Source organism: Loxodonta africana, chromosome 11, assembly GCF_030014295.1.
Source record: "Loxodonta africana isolate mLoxAfr1 chromosome 11, mLoxAfr1.hap2, whole genome shotgun sequence".
Lineage (NCBI taxonomy): Eukaryota > Metazoa > Chordata > Mammalia > Proboscidea > Elephantidae > Loxodonta > Loxodonta africana.
In genome coordinates, this window is record NC_087352.1 from 107,265,300 (window position 1) to 107,286,982 (window position 21,683).

The following is a 21,683-nucleotide window of genomic DNA, read 5'->3' on the forward strand; positions in this document are numbered from 1 at the left end:
AGCTTGGCTGGACTGTGAGTATCGGTGGTTTAGCAGTTACGTAATGATATAACTTGGCAGTTATGTGGTGATGTGGTCATCCTCTGTTTTGTGATTTTTGCATAATGACCTGGTCTTTGGAACCTGACCATGTTGATAAGTGAGGAGTGGGTGTATCTTGTTTGAATAGTATATATTTGTCTCCTTCGTCTTTTCTTCTTTTGGGGTATTCATATTTTAAATATTGATTTTTCGAGCTCTTTCCAGTATTAGTTACTGTTGACTTAACTCTGATTCGTGGTGACACCATCTGTGTCAGAGTAGAACTGTGCTCCATAGGGTTTTCCATGGCTGAGTTTTCAGAGCTAGATTGCCAGACCTTTCTTCCGAGGTACCTGTGGGTACACTTGAACCTCTAAACTTTTGATTAGCAGCTGAGTGTATTAACTGTTTGCACTAGCCAGGACTCCTACAAGCTCTTGAAGTCAAGTATGATGATCTTTACAGGTTTTTGGCTTTAGTGTTCGAATTAGTTTCCTGTGGTTGCTGTAGAATATTTCCACAAACTTAGTGATTTACAGCAACCAAAATTTATTCTTTCGTAGCTCTAGAGGCCAGAAGTTCAGAATCAATGAATCCTTCCTCACCTCTTCCAGCTTCTGGTGGCTCCTGGCATTGCTTGGCTTAGGCAGTGTCACTCCAGTCTTTGTCCCCATCTTCATGTGGCCTCCCCCTTGTCTCTGCCTCAAATCTCCCCCACCTTTGTCTTATGAGGACACGGGTCATTGGATTTAGGGCCCCGCCATCTTGAGATCCTTAACTGCATCTGCAAAGACTCTGTTCCCAAATGGCATCACATTCACAGCTGTATGGGATTAGGACTGAGCCATATCTTTTTTGGGGGTACAGTTTAACCCACTACACTGTTACACTTAGAAGATGTTATTTACTGAAAAATAGAAAGCTACTCATCTGTATTTTCTCCTTACTTTTATATCTAATTTTAAAATCACTTGGAATCTATTTTGATATAAGGTAATGGTACTAGGATTTGAGCCTATGACTTCCTTGTTCCGAAGTCAACTTTTTTTTTTTTTTTTAAATATAGCATTACCTGTCATTAGTATTTTAACTTTAAAACTTTGCCTATAAGGCTATTTTTGTCATCACACGACTCATCATAACGGAAAAGATTGCTGTCATAGGTTTTGTTGGCACTTGAGAGAGTGGCAGTAGCTGAGTATTTGGAAAGACTCTTCCAGGCATTTGAGCTCCTTTTTGGCAGTTGTCATTTTTGGAAAGAGTAAGTGCCATTTGTGAAAGTCTGTTGGAAGCATGGCTTAATTTGAAGTGTCTGATAAAATTGTTGGGCTTATCAAAACAGCATACTAGTAGTATATGCTATTTTACTCCAGTTAGAAGATTTAATATCTGTGTTTTCAATGATTTATTCATATTAATTTTAGTTGGGCTAGTTGTACTTATAGGCTTACTAACCTTGTAGAGACTTCAGTGATAAGTGTAAAAGTCACACTAATATTTCTAATTTTCTATAGTGTAATGGGCAAGTAGGACCGGTTTTGGCATCTAAATATTGATATATGTGTTTGCTATGCCCACATTCTAAATTTTGATTTATTTAAGTTAGTTAACATTGGTTCATATATAGTTCAGAATACACTGAGTACTGTATAGTCTGTCTTCATTATGTAAATAACATTTTTATATCAACTGTGTAATTTTTTCCCATAAAATTTTAGAATTAGTTATGAAAGACACAAGATTTACTGTTGCCCTATTAACTGATTTTTAAAGGAAAGCACAAGAGATGAAGTCCTGGTGAAGACTAGCAGGGCTACTGATGTGAAACCTAACCCTGTTTATTTTCATGACACAAATGCTGAGAAAGGTGTTTTTGGCCGGACCGGCCCCTCGAAGCAGGGGACAGAGTCTCTGCATCAAAATGAGCCTTTGGCATCAGATACAGAAGCAGCTTTGCAGCTGGACGGATGTTTATACCCTGAGATTCCCAAAGCTTCTGTTAGAAAAAGCATGGATATAACATCTTTGAAGCCTGTTAATGACAGTGGGATTAAGTCCACTGATACTGCCTGGTCACCAACCACTGAAAGGCGAACATGTGACTGTTACGAGTTTGTTGAAAAGAGTAAAGACCGTAAGTGGCGGTATTGTTTTTTTTTAAGTAGAAGAAATATAGAAATGGTAGTTTTGGGTAGAAAATATCTTCACATGAACTTTGCTAAATTTCGTATTGAAATACCAAGTGTTTTATAGATTTTAAAGATTTTTAAATATCTTCGTACAAGACAGTTGTAGCTTAAAAATCCTATCTTTAATCAGAGGTGTAGTAGAAATGTACCTTTCTAAGTCTTTGTCTTTTCCTTTCTCCCTTATTCTCCATTGTAAACTTTCACTGTGATTAAGGCTGCCTTTTCCTTTGGGGAAATGGAGTTTCCTTTTTCTAAATAATTGTTGGCACTCTTCAGCACTGTTGATAACTAAGGCAGTCAAATAAAAAAAAGTTTAAGAGTGCCGTATCATTTTATATGTTACATTTATCATTGGATGTTTTTTGATATTTTATTTTTTAGAAATGGATCTGCCACAGAGTGTGGTCTATCAAAACGAAGAGGGCAAATGGGTAACTGATCTTGCTTATTATACATCATTTAATAAAGAGCAAGGTTTAAATACGTTTCTAACTGATGAGATGAATGGAGACTTCAGATCTGGTTGTAAGTTTCTTGAAAACCACTTTTATTTTACCCTGTTTTCATTGTTTCTGGTGGTGTTTCTGAAATGACCCTGTATATGTTGGTCTGCCACATCATATCCCTTCTGGAACATATAATACATAGATAGTCACTTCTGTTTATAGGAACAAAGGCCTGAGTCAGTCTTAATTCTGTAGAATGCACTGAGCTTTTTTCTTCAGCAGGACAGGGAGTCAGAATAACATTCTTACACTTCTACTTAAGTTACAGTATTACAGAGTTGGAAGGGACTTTAGAATTTACTTAGTCGCTTTTCAAATTCTGTCTTGAACAATAAGTATTCTGATAAACAAGTAATTACAAAAGGCAATCCGTTTGGAGTGATAGAAAAGTGACAGAAAAGATAACGAAATCTCAAAGAATGAGAGCATTAGAAGAAACAAGTAGATTTGCTGATTAACAGAACCTTTGATAGTGAAGTTAGAAACTGGATGAGGTCTGCAGAATACTGTTGTATGGCATTTTAAGCCTTATTCTGTGAAGATGTTGCTGTGCCTCAGAGGCCCCCAGTACTTGAGCACCTCTGTAACCTCAAATGAGGATAGACACTCGGGACTGTCAAACTCGGTCTTGTTTTTTAACTTGATGACATTGGGCTTGGATTTTTTTTTTTTTGGTTTAAGGTGCCAGAGGAAAATTATTTTTAATTGCTGCTTGTACCAAGCTTCTGAATGTCTGTTGATGTGAAGTACAGACGTAAATAAGGCATTATTGCAGTCCTTGAGAAACTGTTAGTCAAATAAGAAGGATAAGATAGAAATACAAAAGACAATAATCAGCATCATGAGAGACAAACCAAATGCTTTTTGGAGTTCAGAGGAGGGAGAAATAACTTTTGCATGAATGGGTAGCAGAAGGTTTTAGTATAGAAGCTGGCTTTTGTGGTAGAGTTTCAACAGATAAACATTTGTCGGCATGAGAAATTACAGACAGAGGTGGGAAAGCATGGACATGTTTTGAGAATGGTAAATAGTTCAGTGTGGCTGGCATTTATGGCAAGATAAGAGATGATGAGATAAAGCTGGAGAGGAGAACTAGGGGAGTGGATGAAGTTCAATACCATGTCAAGAGTTGAGGCTTGCATGGTAAGCAGTAGGGAGCCACTGAAGTCTTGCTTATCTTTCCTTTGCCTTGTGAGCTTTCTTCTGGCATCAATTGTTAGGATGTTATAGTAAGCCAGGTGTCACAGTGAGAAAGAAAGTGGCTGATGTAGGACATGAAGTAGAATGGATAGGGTTTGGTGGCTGGATATTGGGATAGTAGGGAGACAAGAAAGGATTGAGGGTTGTGGCCTGAATTACTTGGGAAAATGGCGATACCATTAACTGAGATGGGGAAATCAAGAGAAATTATAGATTTTTAGATTATTGTGGCTTGAGATGGAGATATTCAGTAGTTGGAAATAAAGGTTGGAAATTTGAGGTTACGTTACAGTTAGAGATAACATTTTTAGGAATAATGTACATACATAAAGGTGATAGTTTAAGTTTTAATAGATGAAGGCATCGAGAATAAGGCGATGAAGTGTTTAACGATGCATCCGTTGTAACTTCTACATTTTGGAGCAGAAGTTAGATTAGGATCATTAAAACAGCATCTGCGATATAAGAAGAACACAGAATATGGTGGCCACAGGATGGTAGAATTCCAAGAAGAACTTGTTCAATACTATCTTGATTTAGAAAGTACAGTGAGGGTACAGAGTGAATGGTGGATGTGGACTTTTTCCACTTAGTTATGGAATTCTCATATGTTGCTGGTGGGAATGTAAATTATACAACCATCTTAGAAACCTGTTTGGCAGTGTCTTGTAAAGATGAATTTTATGAATTTCATAGTTTATAACCCAATAATTCTACATCTAAGTATGTGCTGAGTGGATAGGGAGGCTATATTCACCAAAAGACAAATACCAAAATATTTATTGCAGTGTTTTTCTTATTAGCCCCCAAATTGGAAACTTTCCAGATGCCCATCTGCAGTTGAGTGGGTTGTGTTTATTGACGCCCTGGAACACTACACAGCAGTGGGAACACGTACACAGCCACTCGCAGCAACACAACTGCATTTCTTTGACTTTTATACAAATAGAATTATACAGTCTACCTTAATTATCTTAATAACTGTCGTAATATCTGCAGGCTGGGCAGGGAGTAACTCAGAGGAAGACGGAGGGTTTTTTAGGGTGCTGACAGTGTTCTGTTTCCTGCCCAGCTTTACCCATGGAAAGAAATGCAGAGTAAAACCGCCTAGTAATACCATTTTTCAGTTATTTCGTTATTCAAAGTTTGGTAATATGGAAATCAGATATCCTGGTATATTACTTCAGTTTTTCATGACTTCAGTTGTAAAGGAAGTACTGTAATACTTCATCTGCATTACTAAAGGATTCTATGAGCAAAAAGTTGAATGATGCAGGAAACATCAAAAGAGATGGAGGGAATACACAATCCCTGTACCAAAAAGAGTTGATTGACACGTAACCATTTTAGGAGGTAGCATATGATTAAGAACTGCTTGTACTGAAAGAAGAAGTTTAAGCTGCACTGAAGGCATTGACAGAAGACAGGGCTCCAGGAATCGGCCATATCCTGAGCTGCTTCAACGAATGGATGCAGTGCTGGAAGTACTCATCTATTTCTAGAAATGTGGATGATGGCTACTTGGCCATCCAATTGGAAGAGAGCCATATTTGTGCCCATTTCAAAGAAAGCTGATCAGACGGAATGTAGAAATTGTCAGATTGTATCATTAATATGGCATACAAGCAAAATTTTGCTGAAGATAATTTAGAAAGTGCTGCAGCCAGAAGATAAGCCAGATTCAGAAGAGGATGTGGAATGAGTGATATCATTGCTGATGTCAGATGGATCTTGGCTGAAAACAGAAAATACTGGAAACATGTACACCTGTGTTTTATCAACTATGTGAAGGCAGTCAACTGTGTGAATTATACCAAATTATGGATAACATTGCAAAAATTGGGAATCCCAGAACAGTTAAATTATCCTCATGTGGGAACTACACATGGATCAGGGTTTCCTGTACACCATTGCCAACACAGTTATATACAAACAGAACAAGAGGATACTGTGTGGTTCAGAATTGGAAAAGGTTTGCAGCAGAGTTGTATCCTTGCACGTTACTTATTCAATTGTATGCTGAGCAAATAATCCAAGAAGCTGGACCATATGAAGAACACAGCATCAGGATTGGAGGAGGACTCATTAACAACCTGCAAAATGCAGATGACACAGCCTTGCTTGCCGTAAATGAAGATGACTTGAAGCACTTACTGATGAAGGTCAAAGTCTGCAGCCTTCAGTATGGATTACACCTGAGTGAAAAAAACAAAAATCATTACAACTAGACCAATAAACAAAATCACGATACATGGAGAAAAAGTTGATGTTGTCTAATGATTTTATTCTCCCTGGATCAACAGTTAACATCCATGGGAACAGCAGTCAAGAAATCACATGACATATTGCACTGGGCAGATCTGCTGTAAGAGACCTTTTTAAAGTTTTTAAAAGCAAAGATGTTACTTTGATGACTAAGGTGCATCTGACCCAAGCCATGATCTCTTCAGCCACCTCATATGCATGTAAAAGAACAGTAAAAAAGGAAGACAGAGGAGGAATCGGTGCATTTGAATTGTGTTGGTAAAGAATACTAAACATACTGTGGACTGCCAGAAAAAAAAAAATTAGTCTCAGAAGAAATAAGCAACCAAAATTATCCTTAGAAACGAGGATGGTGAGACTTTGGTTCACTATGAAAGTGGCCTGGCGGAGGCATCTGACCTCCTCTAACTTCACAAGGGGGAAGGAGAGAAGGAGAATCAAGATGAACAGCCCAAGGCTGATTGCTATGAGGGGGAGGTCAGACATTCCTCCTCTCTCCGCCATCTTTACCAATTCTAACTCCACCTATCCCTCCCATGACACCTCTGCTTCTCTGCTGTGTTCGATAATTTGTTGCAGTGGCCGCACAGTCCCAGACCATACTCACAGTTATGAGGTTTATTGGGGAAATAACAGGTTATAGTTCCGGTTCAGGAATGTTCAGAATGCAGTTCTTTGATCAGGACGGCCTCTTTTCAGCTGTACCTGCAGGGAGGTTTCTCCCTGACCCTTGGCTCCTAGGCCACTCGACCTGGCCTCTGCCCTGCTCCGGCCAGTATTACAAAGCTCTTTTAGCTCTGCTGATAAGTGTGCAGAGGCACCCCGCTCTGCCAGTAAACCTTGGCCTGAAGCCCCTCAGCTCTGGCTCCCTGGGTGGCAAACCTAGCTCCACCAGGTGCCTGGAATCATTCTACTCCACTAGCAATCCCACCACACCATCTCCTGCTGGTCTCCTGCCAGTTTTCTGGCTCTTCTCCCACCTTTGCTCTGCTGCTGCTTCTCCCTGTATCTGGTGCTACAGCTCTCCCTTTCTGTCTTTTTTGTTACAACCCCTACTTTCTCTCTTCCTCTCTCTCTCCGTCTCCCTTTAAGCCTAGTGGGTTGGCAAAACCAATCCCCTCATTAGGGCTCCATACACCTCATTTTAATAGTTCCATTCAGTCATTTGGTGGGAGTTACAAAGACTATGATTAGAAGAGCCATATTAAGTAATTCATTGTGCACTGCAGGCCACCCCTGGTTCTTCTAGCCATTGGCACTTTCATACTTGAAGAATTAACTTTCCCCTCCCAATCATTTTATCAGTCCGAAACAGCCAATAACAATTAGTCCTTCAGTAGGGCAAAGAGTCTTCAGGGTAAGGTTACTCAGGCACCAGGCATTCACGTCTGCTGCAGGTGTCCACCTGTCATGGACTGAATTGTGCCCCCCAAAATATCTGTCAACCTGGCTAGGTCATGATTCCCACTATTGTATGTATGATTGTCTACCATTTTGTCATCTGATGTGATTTCCTTATGTGTTGTAAATCCTATCACTATGATGTAATGAGATGGATTAGTGGCAGTTATATTGATGAAATCTATAAGATTAGATAATGTCTTAAGCCAATCTCTTTTGAGATATAAAAGAGAGGAGCAAACGGAGAGACAAGGGGATGTCATACCACAAAGAAAGAAGCATTGGGAGCAGAGTGCATCCTATGGACCCGGTGTTCCTGAGTGGAGAAGCTCCTAGTCCAGGGAAAGATTTATGATAAAGATCTTCTTTGAGAGCCAACAAAGAAAGCCTTCTCCTGGAGCTGGTGCCCTGACTTTGGACTTTTAGCCATCCACTTGTGGTATTTCTGTAATAGCAGCACTAGATGACTAAAACACCATCTGATCTGGTCAGGTTCTCCAAGAGTCATCTTGACTTCACCATTTCTGGCCTGTGATAAAATTTAACTGAGAGAAGATTATTCCCTTGCACTGAGCATCTCACAAGGTATCAGCATAGCAAAACCTTTAAGAGATGTTAGGTTCGACCACTGTACTCCAGTCCAGCAGTGCCTCCTCCTTAGTCCATTCTTTCAGTTACTGCCTCTGTAGTTACAGTTTTTACAATCACAATTAACTTCTCTTAACAATCAGCATTCACAAATGAATCATATAATCCGATCAGCATCTTCCCCCACCCTTTCTTCCCCAGACCTATCAGGAAAAGAGGAATCTATTCAGTGGGGACCCTTCCTTGTTCCCCTCATTTAATGTAAGCACTCTCATGAAAGCATGTAAGTCAGCCACTTCATGCCTTTACACTCTCATTTTAGGGAGCTAATTTCTAAATTGCCCTTCTCTATCAATCCAGTCCCCCACGCATCTCTCAGTTTGTCATACTGTGGTGTGTTGCTGTGATTCTGGAAGCTGTGCCATGTTGCTGTGATTCTGGAAGCTGTGCCATTGGTATTCAGATATCAGCAGGTGGACAGGTTTCAGCTGAGCTTCCAGACTTAGACAGATGAGGAAGAAGGACCCAGTAGTCTACTTCTGAAAAGATTTAGCCAGTGAAAACGTTATGAATAGCAGTGGAACATTGTCTGATACAGTGCCAGAAGATGAACCCCTCAGGCTGCAAGGCACTCATAATTTGACTGGGGAAGAGCTGCCACCTCAAAGTAAAGTTGACCTTAATGAAGTGAGTGGAGTCAAGCTTTTAGAACCTTCATTTGTTGATGTGGCATGACTCAAAATGAGAAGAAACAGCTGGAAACATCCATTAATAATCGGAACCTGGAATGTACGAAGTATGAATCTAGGAAAATTGGAGATCATCAAAAATGAAATGGAATGCATAAAGATCAATATCCTAGGAATTAGTGAGCAGAAGTGGACTGTTATTAGTCATTTTGAATCCGCCAATCATATGGTCTACTGTGCTGGGAACAACAACTCGAAGAGGAATGGCATTGCATTCATTGTCGAAAAGAACATTTTGGTGATCTATCCTGAAGCCAGTGCTGTCAGTGATAGGATAATATCCATATGCCTACAAGGAAGACCAGTTAATATGAATACTATTCAGATACATGCACCAACCACTTAGGCCAAAGATGAAGAACTTGAAGATTTTTACTAACTTCTGCAGTCTGAAATTGATCAAATGTGCAATCAGGATGCAGTTATTACTGGTGATTGGAATGGGAAAGTTGGAAACAAAGAAGGATTGGTACTTGGAAAATATGGCCTTGGTGATAGAAACGATGCTGGAGATCACATGATTGAATTTTTAAGACCAACGACGTCTTCATTACAAATACCTTTTGCACCAACATAAACAGTGACTATACACATGGCCCTCCCCAGATGGAATGCACAGGAATTAGATTGATTAAATCTGTGGAAAGAGATGATGGAAATGCTCAATATCGTTAGTCAGAACAAGGCCACGGGCCAACTAGATCAGACTCAATTACTCATATGCAGGTTCAAGTTGAAACTGAATAAAATCAGATAAAGTCCATGAGATCTGAAGTACTAACTTGAGTATATCCCACCTGAATTTAGAAACCATCTCAAGAATAGATTTGACGCGTTGAACACTACTGACTGAAGACCAGACGAATTGTAGAATGACATCAAGGACATCATACATGAAGAAAGCAAGAGGTCATTAAAAGGACAGGAGAGAAAGAAAAGACCTAAATGGATGTCAGAAGAGACTGAAATTTGCTCTTCAATGTCTAGTAGCTAAAGCAAAAGGAAAAAATGATGAAGTAAAAGAGCTGAACAGAAGATTTCAAAGGGTGGCTCGAGAAGACAAAGTATTATGGTGACATATGCAAAGATCTGGAGATAGAAAACCAAAAGGGAAGAACACACTCAGCATTTCTCAAGCTGAAAGAACTGAAGAAAAAAATTCAAGCCTCAAGTTGCAATACTGAAGAATTCTAGGGGGAAAATATTAAACGACATGGGAAGCATCAAAAGAAGATGGAAGGAATATGCAGAGTCACTATTCTAAAAAGAATCAGTCGACGTTCAACCGTTTCAGACAGTAATATATGATCAGGAACCGATGGTACCGAAGGAAGAAGTCTAAGCTGCACTGAAGGCATTGGTGAAAAACAAGGCTCCAGGAACTGACAGGATACCAATTGAGATGTTTCAACAAACAGATGCAGCACTGGAAGTGCTCACTCGTCTATGCCAAAAAACTTGTAAGACAGCTACCTGGTCAATCAACTTGAAGAGATCCATATTTATGCCTATTAAGAAAGGTGATCCAATCAAATGTGGAAATTATCGAACAATGTCACTAATACCATATGGCAGCAAAATTTTGCTAAAGATCATTCAAAGGTGGTTGCAGCAGTGTATTGACAGGGAACCACCAGAAATTCAAGCCAGTTTTAGAAGAGGACGTGGAACCAAGGATATCATTGCTGGTGTCTGATGGATCCTGGCTGAGAGCAGAGAATACCAGAAAGATGGTTACTTGTGTTTTATTGACTATGCTAAGGCATTGGACTGTGTGGATCATAACAAATTGTAGATAATGTCATAGAGAATGAGAATTCTGGAACACTTAATTGTGCTTATAAGGAATCTGTACATGGATCTAGAGGCAGTCATTCAAACAAAACAAGGGAATGGTGCATGGTTTAAAGTCAGGAATGCTGTACGTCAAGGTTGTATCCTTTCACCATACCTATTCAGTGTGTATGCTGAGCAAATAATCCAAGAAGCTGGAGCATATGAAGAAGAATGGGGAATCAGGATTGGAGGAAGACTCGTTAATAACCTCCGTTATGCAGATGATGCAACCTTGCTTGCTGACAGTGAAGAGGACTTGAAGCACTTACTGGTGAAGATCAAAGACTATAGCCTTCAGTGTGGATTACACCTCAACATGAAACAAAAATCCTCACAGCTGGACGAATAAGCACCATCATAATAAACGGAGAAAAGACTGAGGTTGTCAAGGATTTCAGTTTACTTGGATCCACAATCAGTACCCACAGAAGCAGCAGTCAAGAAATCAAAAGACACTTTAAGAGATCTCTTTAGCATGTTAAAAAGCAAAGAAGTCCCCTTGAGGTCTAAGGTGTGCCTGACCTGAGGCATGGTGTGGTTTCAATCCCCTCATATGCATGCAAAAGCTGGGCAATGGGTAAGGAAGACCCAAGAAGAAGTGACGCCTTTGAATTGTGGTGTTGGCAGAGAAAATTCAATATGCCATGGACTGCCAAGAGAATGTACAGATCTCTCTTGGAAGAAGTACAACCAGAATGCTCCTTGGAAGCAAGGATGGCAATACTATGTCTCATATACTTTGGACATGTTATCAGGTGGGGATCAGTCCCTGAAAAAGAACATGCTAGCTAAAGTGGAGCGTCAGTGAAAAAGAGGAAGAGCCTCATCGAGATGGATTGACACAGTGCCTGCAACAATGGGCTCAAGCGTAGTAGCAATTATGAGGATGCCACAGGACCGGCTGGTGTTTTGTTATTTTGTGAGTCAGAACTGACTTGATGGCTCCTAACAACAACTGCAACATCAAACCAGCACTCTAAGGATACAAATTATGTTCCTTTATCTGAGGAGTCTTCTGTTCCAATTGGAACTTGGAGCATCTGCATCCACAAGCAAAGTCTAGTCCAGATGAAGCCATGAAATTGCAGCAGCCTACACCATCTCACAGTGTCAAATATCTTTCTCTTCATTTGATTGAGCTCTGGTCAGCTCATCCCTAGCCATCCTAGCTAAGTCGCAGTGGGTACCAGCTGTGGTCTTGGGAGTTCACACACATTTCCCTGCTCTTTAGACCAGCCAGCCCCTTCTCTTTTAGTCTCATCTCTAGCCCCCATGGGCTAGGTCAACCGGCATCACCTGTAAGCTCAGGAGTACACACAACTCCTTGCACTTCTGACCAGCCAACCCTTTCCTTCTCTCTCTTGTCCCTAGCCCCCATGGGCGTGGTCAATAGGTGCCAGTGGAACATATCCAAACTCAGCCCTTCTCTTGACTGCACCACTTCCCCCACTTCCACTCATCGAGTGGACCCTGGTGGTCACTCAAGACAGGCATACCAAGCTGTCTACTCGCTGGCTTGGTTTTAACAGCTCTTCGTCTCTGTCTTCTGGGCTCCAGCTCCTACTCTCAGTGTCTCTCTTTAAGCCTAGTACGATGGCAAAACTGACCAGCCCCCCTCATTAGGGTTCTGTATAGCTCATTTGCATAGTCCCACCTAGTCATTTGGTGGGAGCTACAAAGACTGGCTAGAAGGGCCTTATTAAGTAATTCCTTACACCGTACTCATTCATTGTGGACTCATCTCACTTACTTTGGACATGCCATTAGGAAAGACCGATCGCTAGAAAAGGACATCATAGTTGGTAAAGTATAGGGCCAGTGAAAACAAGGGAAACCCTCAATGAGATGAATTGGCACAATAGCTGCAACAATGGACTCAAACACCAGTGATCATAAAGACGTCCCAGGACCAGGTGATGTTTCGTTCTGTTATACATAAGGTTGCTTTTGAATCAGAGCCCACTCAATGGCAACTAACAGCAATGCATTATTGGCACAGACTCTGGGGGTGGCAGTAATTCAGCATCTAACACTGCAGTGCGCGTACTCTGCAGCTGAGCAGGTCTGCTTCTCGGTGTTTATTTTTCAGTTACACGTGTACAAATGCTACGTGATGTATATGCAAGGTTATTACTTGCAGCATTGCTTGTGGTAACGAGAGGAGACAACCTTGTTGTGTCGTCAGGTGTCGTCAAGTTGATTTCGACCCACAGCGATCCCGTGTGACAGAGTAGAACTGTCTCATAGGGTTTTGTAGGCTGTAATCCTTGTGGGAGCAGATCACCAGGTCTTTCTTCCTCCACCAGGGTTCCTTTGGAAGCAACCTAGAAGTGCAAAAAATGTGGACTGATTAAATAAGTTATATCTATACAAAAAAATGAGCAAGGGAACTTTTCAGGTACTGATACACGGAATTATCACCAAAGTAAATTATTTAAAATTTATGATACAGAACGCCATGCAAAGTGTTTTAACGTTTGTGTAAAAGGAGGACACATGTACACACATGTATTTGTAAATACATGCAATGGAAAGATGACAAACTGGTTACAGGAATCCCGTGCTACTTGAACTAAAAAATCAAATAGAATTGAGAGGAATTTAAAGGGTACTTTATTCATTGGTTGCTTCTGGGTGTGTCAGGGATTGGGGTTGGGGTGAGGGGGAGACTTTTCATAGTATACCCTTTCATGTCTTTTGACTGATTTTTAAAAACTCCTTATTGAGCTGTGATTTACTTACATACACTTTTTAAATTTTGAACCGTGTATATGTATTACTATTAAAGGAAAGATAAAATTGAGAAAGATAGTGGAAAAATTCAACAAAACTATCCTTGTGGTTAGGAAACAAAAGCAAGGCTGCAAAGGATGCAAAGGATGCAAGCGTGGGTAACGAGGAGATGAAGACAGTGAGTGTGGAAAACTAATAAAGGTTCGATGGACGGGAGAGTGTGGGAGCTAGAAAGGATGAACCAGGTCAAGGGTATTAATGAAGTGAGAGCCTTTTTGTAGGAAGGGAGAAGGGAGTTTTGAAAGTATGAAAGGAGGAAATATTCAGGAGAGAAAGATTTCACCAAGGGCAAAGTTTGTAATGCCTTAAGTCATTTTGAATGAAAATTTACCTACTCGTGGAAACCCTGGTGGTACAGTCGTTAAGTGCTACGGCTGCTAACCTAGGCTGCTAACCTAAATGCCGGCAGTTCAGATCCGCCAGGTGCTCCTTGGAAACCCTATGGGGCAGCTCTGCTCCGTCCTGTAGGGTCGCTATGAGTCGGAATTGACTCGACGGCAATGGGTTTTTTTTTTGTTTTTTTTTTTAAACTTTATTCAGAAATTTTACAGCTCTTATTCCCCATTTCTGCCTTTGCCCTTCTTATAGCTCTGTATATGTGAGGTAGTATGTTACTTCTGCTTATGGCCTAAGATTTATGAAACACCAGGGGGAAAAATAAGGGCTGTCTTAAAATTGAACCACTGAAGCATTCAGGTGACAGTGAGAGGATTATTGTTTTCGGTTGGGCAAAGAATTTGGCGTAGCTTCTTACACCAAATGGAGCTCTGCTTTTTTATAATCTGTGACTGGTTTCTGGTAATAGTACAAGGTAGCACAGTATTGTAGATATTTAACTGAAGGGTCTCTTAAGTCTTAGAGAAAAAGTATTCAGAAATATAATAAATAGTGTTTTGAGCCATCTACACAGTGACTTAAAAACCATGTGATATTTAACTTGTCAAAGTAAAATAGGTTTCTTCTGGGGTATCTTTCTTATGGGCAGTTTCCTGCTTCCTCTGTCTTGACTGTTAGGTTATTTATTTGGTTGGTTGATACTTTCACATTCTAGGGTGGTGGTTTTTTAACTTACTTTGAGTCATAGACCTCTCAGAGAGCCTTTTGGGTGCTTCACAGTTCTGATGCTCATTCACAGATCTCTAGGTTAAGAATGTGTTTCTATAAGAAACGATTGATTCACAAGGTTAAGAAATAGCACTGTTCTGACAAGTAGGAATCCTGAGCTGCCTTTGGTGCTCTGCTTTTCCTGACTGGAAGTATGAATGAGAGTGGGCAGAATTTCTCTTGTTGGGCTATGAGCTGAGTCGCCCTTCCTGGGTTGCCGTGGACTGTTGTTCTTTGTGCTACCCAACCTGGAGTGCCAGTCAGAGGCCCAGCGTGGACAGCAGACAAGCCGTTGGAGGTTTAACCTGCAGACTTTCTGCTTTAGCCAACATGTGGAAAATCCTTTTTAATTCAAATGCCTCTTAAGCATGGTCATATGCTCACTAGTTTGCCACTGTCTTCCTGTTTTGTTATACCTGACACTCGTTGCGCATTTACCCTTGGCCTGGGAGGCGTTCTAATCTGTGGCCAGGTCCAAGAGACTGCAGGCACCTGTGCCGGTGTGAGTACACAGACATTCATTTCCCCGGGTGAGCTGAGGTGCTCAGTAGGAACTTAGAGGGAAGACATTAGGTGACCCACTGTCCCTGTTGGCCCAGGTGTGGGGTTTCCTTTTACTTCTAAAGCTGGAACAGTCTTGTGCTAACCAGCGTGGTCAGGCACCTTAGCAGTCATTTTCATCTGGTTATTCCAGATGAAATCCCGTGGGTAGTGAGTTACCATACTTCATTACCAAAAATTTCACAACTGCATACTTAAGTGCTTAATAATATAAATACATCAGTTATATGAGTGGAAGCTTTCACATACTTTTTTTTAATCAACTTTATGTCCTTGGTATTTTATTTTCCTTACTGGCTATGTCTATGAGCTAGTGTTTAATTAGGTATTATGTGGTATAATTACATAAACTTTTTCTATTTTAAGCTGAAGCATTGGCCTTGATTGTACAAGATGAAGAAGAATTTAATAAAGAACATCAATTTATGCAGGTTTGTAATTATTTGCATTAACCAAGGTTTTGAAATTTCCTTTTTAATTAGTTTAAAAGTAGCCAAAAATATTCTTTTCGAATAGCCATATAATATAGTTAGTATAGGATTATTTAATTTTCTCATGTTTAGACAGTTTCTTCTTTTTTCTTCATACTCTAAATTATAGATTGGAAACTTAATACTTGAAATATATTTTTAATTCAATTAATATCTCCTTAGTAGGCTTCATAGATATTTCCATAGGTCTTAGCCGTGTTTAAAAATGAGATAATCCTGTTTGTCTTCAGTGAAAATGTATCCTATTTGAAGAATTTTTATTAGTGATGATCAGTGTTTTATTAAGCAGTATATTAAGACAATGCACATTATGACTAAAGTATTTCAAAACTGACTTTTTCTTCTCCTGTACTTCATTACCTTAGCAGTTGCTTAAGCTTGAATTTTCTAATTTTTAAAAAATTTCAGTTAAATTTTTTGTTTTGCATATTAAAATAATAGAAGGCTTGCTGGTGGAAGAAAAAAACTAACACCAACTTTCTCTTTTCCTAGGAAGAAAATATAGATGCCCAGAACACTTCACTTGCACTAGGGGATATGTCTTGGGGAACTTCAGCTAATTTCAGTCTGTTGAGGAAATCACTTAGCCCATCAGATTTGGTCAAAGATGATGCCAGTTATTTACGTCTGTCTCTAGGAGAGTTCTTTGCTCAGAGATCTGAGGCTCTTGGTTGCCTTGGTGGTGGTAACAATGTGAAAAGAGTAAGTATGAAATGTGCTACAAGTGGTTAAAGGCATTAGGGTTTCTTCCTTGAATGTTGTACAGCACAGCTGGAGCAGATAGAATAGGGGCATTATAGTGTGATGGTTACAGAGTTTAGGACTGACTTCAGTCCCAGCTTGGTTTTCTAACTAGCCCTATGATTCTGAATTCCACTATGCCTTAATTTCTAAAATGTGGGTGCTGTTTCATAGGGTTTTAAAGAATTAAACACAGTGGTACATGTAACACATTTAGCACTATGCTCAATACGTAGGAAATGTTCAGTGCCTGTTAGTTGCTATTGTAGCTATTTTTATATCATTGCATATTGAGAAGAGTTCTTTCTAAGATTTCTTTTTCTAACTGGTTGTCTAGAAAGCTATTTTGAAATACAGGAGTGTTTTGGTTTAATAAAACGTAACACGTAAAAATAAATGCAGATGACTGAGATAGTGATAAGTACTATGCAGAATGAGCGAGGAGCAGGCTGCTTTAGCTGTGGTGGTCAGGGTGATATCTGAGGGTTTGACATACTGAACGGAGACTGAAATGATGACAAAGAGGCAAGCACTTGAAGGCCTGGAGGAAGAGTGTTCCCAGGTAACATGGGGTAATGTAACAAGTAGACAAGGGCCAGATCCTGAGGGCACCTTGCAGGAGTTGCATTTTATTTAAAATGAACTGGGAAGACGTGCTTGGAGTCAGGGATCTCCTTTGTCATGGTGCCTGGGCCCATCTCCAGGTGCAACAGAACACCACCGTGTATGCTGGGAGCCTGGATGGAGAAGGTCAGCTCTTGAAGGGAGCTGTCCGTACAGCCTAGGCCAGTGGTCAGCACCAGCTCATCAGAGGAGTAGAAACGGCAGAGGTTTAGCCAGAGACATGATGAAGGCTGGGAACCAGGATGGATAGTATGAAAACAGAAAAAAAGGGCAAGGGTTCAGCATGTATTTTGAAGGTACGAAGTCAGAGGACTTGTTGATAAATTCCATATGGGGGATTAAGATTTTTGGAGAGAGTGTTTATTAAAACTGGATTCCACTGAGGGTATAATTTTGAAATAATAGGTATAGTGTTAGATATCACAGTTAATTCACAGACTTTAAGTTTGAAACTGAATTGTGATCCAGTCTATGCAGTAAATTAAAAAAAATGAAAATAAATAGAAGGCTGGGTTTTTCTGCCTGTTTTGATTTGGGATTTTTGAGATCGTGAGAGAAGTTGAAGAACAAATGAATTCCTTGTTAAACAGATGAACAAAGCACTGGACCGTGGAAAAATAGATTAATTAGTAGAAATTTTAATTTTGGTGTATGAGTTATAAATTTTACTTGCATTCAAGTTACTGGATCAAGGGAAGAAATTCTCAAATGAAGATCTTTCAGAATGGAGTACATTTAACAAATTTATGTTTTATTCCTATGGTGCAAAAGTTCTGTAAAATACGACAAATGGGAATTCCTTGCGCTTTAGCGAGCTCCTTGAAGGCGAACCTTTCTGAAAACTTCATCGAAGTCAGTGGGACCATATCAGATCTTAATATGGATTTTCAAGGACCTATTCTATAAAATAAAATCCCCTTATACTGTAGGTTAGTAGTCCCTGGGTGGTGCACGCAGTTGATGAGCTTGAATGTTAACTGAAAGGCTGGAGGTTTGAGTTGACCCCGAGACGCCTTACAAGAAAGGTCTGGTGATCTACCTCTGAAATATCAGCCATTGAAAACCCTTTGGAGCACAGTGGCATCTGGTTTTTGGTTTATACTGTAAGTTCTGGGAAGGCAGGAATTTTTATCACCACCCCTCTACCCCCCCAACGTGTCATTGAGATTTGAACACTGCCTGGCACATAGTAGGTACCCAGTAATAACTGTTGAAGGAATAAAGTATTATTTCTGGGTTGTTTTAATTTGGAGTTCTTTGTAAGGGTAACTTATTTGACAATATTAGTTCTGATGATTAAAAGATAGCTTAGCAGTAAGGAAATAAAAGGTCCTATCTGAGCTTTTTAAGTTCATCTTTAGTAATTTAAAATTAAGTGGAAAGAAAGACAATATGATGTTGAAGTCATTTAGGCATAGGTTACTGGCATTAAAATAGTCTAGAATTTCTTAAAACAGTTGAAAATTAAGGAAATAATTCACATGTTTATCTTGTAGCCATCATTTGGTTATTTCATTAGATCACCAGAGAAGAGAGAACCTGTTGCTTTAATAAGAAAATCTGATGCATCAAGAAGCAATTTGGAAAAAGAAATGGCTCATCTTAGCCATCATTTAGTAGCAGGTAATGTATTAAGTGAAGGGGGCTTTTAGGAGCCTGGTTTTTTACTATAACTTAGCGGTTGCTTAATTATGGCTTTTGTGAGTATAAATGTATATACCACTTTCAATTTTTTCAGTATCAGTCATGGATTTGATTTATATAGTAACCCAACATTTCCTTGTCAATCTAAAGAGGAAACAAGTTAGCCAAAATCCACCTAAATTCTTTTGTAAAAATCAAAGTAAATGAAATAATTTGTTCAAATGGGCTATAAATAAACTGAGTTAATGAATTATAAATATGTTTTTTATTTAGGTAGACTTTTAGCCAAAGAGGTGCTTTGAGATTTAGACTATGATAAATATTTCTGACAAATGTTTAAAATTCAGCTTTCTTGGGCAATGCACAGTTACTTTTTGCTAATACAATGTCTAGTGATACATAACAAGATAGACTTCATTTCTTAAAGACCCTGTAGTCCACTAGGAGAGATGAGATCAAGAGTCTCTTCATTTTTAGTTAGTTGATTTTCTGTTGCCGTAAAGAAGAACTCACTTTTGAACTCAGCTTACTATATATTTGTGAAATGTTTAAAGCTAAAAAATATTAAATGAGTTTATGTATTTACACCAAACCAAATCAAACTCATGCTGTTAAGTTGATCCCGACTCATAGCGACCCTGTAAGACAGGGTAGAACTGCCCCATAGGGTTTCCAAGGAGTAGCTGGTGGATTTGAACTGCCGGCATTTTGATTAGCAGCCAGGTTCTTCACCACTGCACCACGAGGGCTGCAAGTATTTACAAAGGAGAGAGTAAAATCCACAATCTTCCTTCAAACTTTAGACTTTATGGGATTGAACCAAATTCACCATGCTGTCTTCCTTTGTCCTAGTGACTATAGTTTAAAAAAGCTTTTGTCAGTTTGATGACATTTGGGGTACAAAGACTTCTTCCATGCAGTTAATCGTTTTGACTGGCCCTTACCTTACAGAGATAGTGTATATTTGTAAGTGGAATATTGTATATTTCCTACAGGACATTTAAATAAGCAATCCAAGGCACAACTAAATGAAGGATCAGTTACGCTTAAGGTTGGAGAATTGGAGAGCACTTCACAAGAGGATGAAAGTGATGTGACATTAACCGCTGATGCAGGCAGCACAGAGGTATTTTAAGCCTTTCGTGAAGTCATAGTTCATGTGTAAGAGCAAGAAAAGGCTGTATGTAAAAGATATGTGTTGTTTACCTTTCCTGGCTTCAATTTTAAGTGTTCTTTAAATTCTTTTTTCATTTTAATAATGCTTTAGGTGAAAGTTTACAGCTCAAGTTAATTTCTCATATAAAAATTTATATACACATTGTTAATGTGACCCTAGTTCCTCTCCCTATAACATGACAGCACACTCCCCTGTTCTATGCCGGATTTCCTATGTCCATCCAACCAGCTCCTTTCTCTTTCTGCCTTCTCATCATGCCTCTGGACAGGAGTTGCCGGTTTAGTCTCATATATCTACTTGAACTAAGTAGCACACTCTTCATGAGTATCATTTTATGTTTTATAGTCCAGTCTAATCTTTGTCTGAAGAGTTGGCTTCAGGAATGGTTTTAACTCTTTAACAGGTTAACAGAGAGTCTGGGGGTATTCTTTAAATTTTTAAAAACATTTTTCCCTTTTTTGTGCTTTAAGTGAAAGTTTGCAATTCAAGTCAGTTTCTCATACAAAAACTTGTAAACACATTGGAATGTGACCAAGCTGCTCACCCCACAACATGACAGCATACTCCCTCTCTCCACCCTGTACTTCCCATGTCCATTTAACCAGCTCCTGTCCGTCCACTTCTGCCCTATCATCCCGCCTTCAGACAGGAACTGCCCACAGTTTCATGTGTTGACTTGAGCTAAGAAGCACACTCCTCACCAGGATCATTTTATGTCTTATAGTCCAGTCTAATCTTTGTCTGAAGAGTTGGCTACGAAAATGGTTTTAGTTTTTGGGCTAACAGAGTCCGGGGGCCATGACCTCTGGGGTCCCTCCAGTTAAAAACATTTTTCTCGATGTAGAATATATATACAGAAGAATTTATAAAACAAACTTAACAACCCCATGGATTATCACAAGTTGTGCACTGTGTGTATACTCCAGGTTAAAAAAGAGAACATTGCTAATGCCCAGAAACCGTTTTCTGCCCCCTTCCTCCCTTACTCCCCTGACTTTTAACACCTTATTAATTTCATCTGTTTTTGAACTTTACATAAAAGGAAACGTGTAGCATGTATTTTTCTTTGATTTCTTTCACTCTACTTTGTGAGATTGAACTATGTTGTCACATATAATGGAAGCTTATTTCATTACTGCATAGTATTTTAGTATGAGTGTTTTACAACTTATGTATCCATTCTGCTGCTGGTAGACATTTGGGATATTTCTAGTGTTAGAAAATTATAAAATAGTGCTCTGTGAACATCCTAGTACCTGTGCGTGTCTTATTGGGAGTGTGCACACATTCATGGAGGTTTGTACTTAAGAGTGGTGGTGCCAGATCGTAGGGTTTGCACACCTTCAGTTTTTGAAGATTTGGCATAGAGTTTACCAGAGTGGTTGTACCAGTGTAGATCCTGTCCAGCACTGTGTGATGATCCTTGTTACTACACATCCTTACTAGCACTTGGTATCGTTAGTCATTCTGGTAGGTATGTAGTGGCACCTCCTTGTTTTAATTTTCATTTCCCTTGTTACTAATCGAGTTGAGTTATGTACCTTTTCATATGTTCATTGGTCACTGAGATAGCGTCTTTTGTGGAAAAAAAAAAAAAGTGCCTGTTTAAATCTTTTGCTCATTTTTGTAATGGATTGTTTGTCCTGCTGATGTGTAATTCTTTTTGTGTTCTGGGAAGGAGGCTTCTGTCAGTTCTGAGTGTTTCACGTATCTTCTCCCACTCTGTGACTTGCCTTTTCACCCTTTTAATGCTATCTGTCTTTATTGACAAAGGCATCCTTTCCCCATTTCCC

General features: G+C 39.5%; 1 protein-coding gene across 2 annotated transcripts in view; it reads left to right on the forward strand.

The window, feature by feature from the left end:
- The window catches only part of CEP192 (centrosomal protein 192), a 214,678-nt gene that overhangs the window by 60,997 nt on the left and 131,998 nt on the right, over positions 1-21,683 (forward strand). For both annotated transcript variants that reach the window (XM_064294755.1, XM_064294756.1), the window contains 6 exons: positions 1,795-2,155; positions 2,592-2,735; positions 15,580-15,644; positions 16,197-16,406; positions 18,566-18,692; positions 19,709-19,839. In XM_064294755.1, coding sequence (XP_064150825.1) covers positions 1,795-2,155; positions 2,592-2,735; positions 15,580-15,644; positions 16,197-16,406; positions 18,566-18,692; positions 19,709-19,839 — 1,038 coding nt within the window. The remainder of the gene's footprint in view (positions 1-1,794; positions 2,156-2,591; positions 2,736-15,579; positions 15,645-16,196; positions 16,407-18,565; positions 18,693-19,708; positions 19,840-21,683) is intronic.